General features: G+C 39.6%; 1 protein-coding gene across 2 annotated transcripts in view; it reads right to left on the bottom strand.

Annotated features, from left to right (window-relative positions):
* Positions 1–313: 313 nt before the first annotated feature.
* The window catches only part of LOC133664994 (multidrug and toxin extrusion protein 1-like), a 175,202-nt gene continuing 172,207 nt past the window's right edge, over positions 314–3,308 (bottom strand). For both annotated transcript variants that reach the window (XM_062070114.1, XM_062070113.1), the window contains 2 exons: positions 766–829; positions 314–704 (listed from right to left, as the gene is read on the bottom strand). In XM_062070114.1, coding sequence (XP_061926098.1) covers positions 520–704; positions 766–829 — 249 coding nt within the window. In that variant the 3' untranslated portion in view covers positions 314–519. The remainder of the gene's footprint in view (positions 705–765; positions 830–3,308) is intronic.

Here is a 3,308-nt window from a genome sequence, read left to right as displayed (position 1 = left end):
GAGCCAACTGAATGACATTACTTTTAGTATAAAGTGTACATTCTGGCTCAGAAGCTGTCCATTTCATTTAGTGACACTTCTATTTCAAATCTTATAAAATATTGTGCTTGATCGTATTAGATTAAAAAGTTTATCGTCAAATCACTTATTTAAGCACTTCTGGACATGTCATATGCCGCCTTCATCAGCAGGGGGCAGCACATGATCAGCAAGTACAGTGACTCAATTATGGCACTTCTTAAGTACACTTAGTCTTTTCAATGTGTCAATTCTTTTCAATGTCTTTTACAAATGTTCAAACTTAAAAATGAAAAATGCCTGAAAGGTGTATTTAAATTGGTGGCTACATGAAAAAGAAAAACCAGTAAATACAATGATTTAGGACAGTAATGCCGTCAAAGTTTACACACTGATGAACAAAGTGTGCACTTACTGAAGTGAAGTGTACTGACAGAAGTACATGTGTTTCTTTTGAGACACAGCCCATCAAAGCTTTTTGTGATCTTGTCCCCTCACCGTTCACTCGGCCAACTGGAGGTCCACTAGCAGCTCGCTGACGAAGACGCTGGCAACGAGGAGGGCGACCATGGCGAGCACCGTGAGTCCACGTCGTAACGCCAGCTGGCTGAGGGACAAGGCCGGGTGGTCTGACTCGGCCGACCTGGACTCTGCGGGACTGGAAGGACTGTGCTCCTGGTCACATGCTGGGTGGGAGGAAGAGCCTTGTAATGGTTGCTGTTGCTGGGCAGATTTCAGTCGGTTTACCTTGGTTTTCTATGGCGAAGATCTTGCCGGTTTCTTGGACCTGGACTCCAGCTCGTACCAGCGCCTGATCCACCAGAAACAACCAACGTCACATTAAGTCATGCTATTCAATGGTGTAAACAGATTTGTACTAATATATATATATATATATATATATATATATACACGCACACACACACACGCACACACACACACATTCACACACACACACACATATACATACATATTAGGGGTGGGGGAAAAAATCGATTCAAATTCGAATCGCGATTCTGACGTTGTGCGATTCAGAATCGATTCTCATTTTTAAAAAATCGATTTTTTTTTTTAAATTTTTTTTTTAATTTTTTTTTTTAATTTTTTATTTTTTTATTAATCAATCCAACAAAAAAATACACAGCAATACCATAACATTGCAATCCCTCATTGACATTATCATTAGACATTAAAATAAAACAATAGTGTCAGTGACTTACACTTGCATCGCATCTCATAAGCTTGACAACACACTGTGTCCAATATTTTCACAAAGATAAAATAAGTCATATTTTTGGTTCATTTTATAGTTCAAACAAATGTACATCATTGCAAACAGTTGATAAAACATTGTCCTTTATAATTATAAAAGCTTTTTACAAAAATCTACTACTCTGCTTGCATGTCAGCAGACTGGGGTAGATCCTGCTGAAATCTATGTATTGAATGAATAGAGAATCCTTTTGAATCTTGGCAAAAATCTTACCCACACGATTATCAAATGTAATAGGAAAATTAATTCATAATGACCAAACTGGCTTCATGGAAGGTCGACAATCTTCAGACAATACAAGGAAATTGTTTAATGTTATTTACTATGCTAGAAGTCTCCCTTATCCCACAGCAGTATGTACTGTTGATGCGGAGAAGGCATTCCACCGCATAAACTGCTCATTTATGTTTTGCACATTACGTAAATTTGGATTTGGAGATAATTTTATACAATGGATTAAGATGCTTTAACAAGGCCCATGGCATCAGTCAAAACCAATAATCATATTTCAGAACCTTTTTTGTTAAAAAGAGGAGTAAAACAGGGATGTCCTGCATCTGGATTATTATTTAATTTGGTTATTGAACCCTTAGCTGCAAAAATAAGAAGTGAAAATAATATTCATGGTATAAATATTGGCTCTCAGTATAATAAGCTATCGATGTATTGTGACAACATAATTTTTTTTACCTGTCACATGTTATCTCCTCTCTTCTTTATATCAATAATGTCATCACTGAATATGGCTGTTTATCAGGGTATAAAGTCAATTGGGACAAATGTGACATATTACCACTTAATAAACACTGCAAGAAATTACAAGTTCAGAACTCCAAAATTAAACTGTAATGCATTATTATGGTATTGTTGTGTATTGTTTTAAAAAATAAATAAATAAATAAATAAATCGTTTTTGAATCGAGAATCGTTTTCAATTGAAAAAAAAATCGATTTTGAATCGAATCGTGGGACACCCAAAGATTCCCAGCCCTAATATACATATATATATATACATATGATGTGTGTATATATATATATATATATATATATATATATATATATATATATATATATATATATCATCATCATCATCATCGGCGGTCACTCGAAACGAGTATGACTGTCCTCCGTAGGGAGGACGCCTGTGCGTGGAATCTTTTAATGTGGGGAGACTGGTGCACGGTCAGCCACCACACAGTCCTTGGCATTGAGCGGGCCAGGGTCCAGTGGCATGGAAACCAAGACGACTGGGGACCCGTCTTTGCTGCAGCCTTCATCCGCCTTCCCAGCCGTTGTGGTGCATTCCGCTGCCGCCATCTTCCGCCTGGTCCACCGTTGAGGCGGTTTTCACTATTCGCCCATAGCTGGGGTTATTTACCCATAGCTGGGACAGGGGTTGACTGGGCACCAGGGCATGTCCACACACCGGTGGGCCTGCATGCCCCGTCTCTGGGGCCCCCTGCTGCTCCGAGATCCCGTACAACTTAGCCTGGAACCGCGAGGTTCCAGTTACCGTGTGTGGCCACGAGGAGGCATGTACGAGTCTTGACAATGGAGAGGCTATGTACCGGCTGAGGAGGCTTATGCACTCGGCTCCTCTTTTCGCCCTCTGAGACAGAGGGCTAGCCGGCGGCACTAGCTGAAAGCAATGAGTATCAGGCAGAAGCAGCATGCAGCATAGCAAGCAAAAGCGGCATGCAGCATGCACTAACTACAGGTACTACTACTCCAAGGCTACTGCACTAGACGCATCACATCGCCCTGTGCGATGTTTTTCTGCACACACACACATATATATATACATACACACACACTACCGTTCAAAAGTTTGGGGTCACATTGAAATGTCCTTATTTTTGAAGGAGAAGCACTGTACTTTTCAATGAAGATAACTTTAAACTAGTCTTAACTTTAAAGAAATACACTCTATACATTGGTAATGTGGTAAATGACTATTCTAGCTGCAAATGTCTGTTTTTTGGTGCAATATCTACATAGGTGTATAGAGGCCCATTTC

The sequence above is a fragment of the Entelurus aequoreus genome, linkage group LG14, assembly GCF_033978785.1.
Source record: "Entelurus aequoreus isolate RoL-2023_Sb linkage group LG14, RoL_Eaeq_v1.1, whole genome shotgun sequence".
Classification (NCBI taxonomy): domain Eukaryota; kingdom Metazoa; phylum Chordata; class Actinopteri; order Syngnathiformes; family Syngnathidae; genus Entelurus; species Entelurus aequoreus.
The sequence above is the reverse complement of the archived record's forward strand: the minus strand, read 5'-3'. Positions and strand labels throughout refer to the sequence as shown.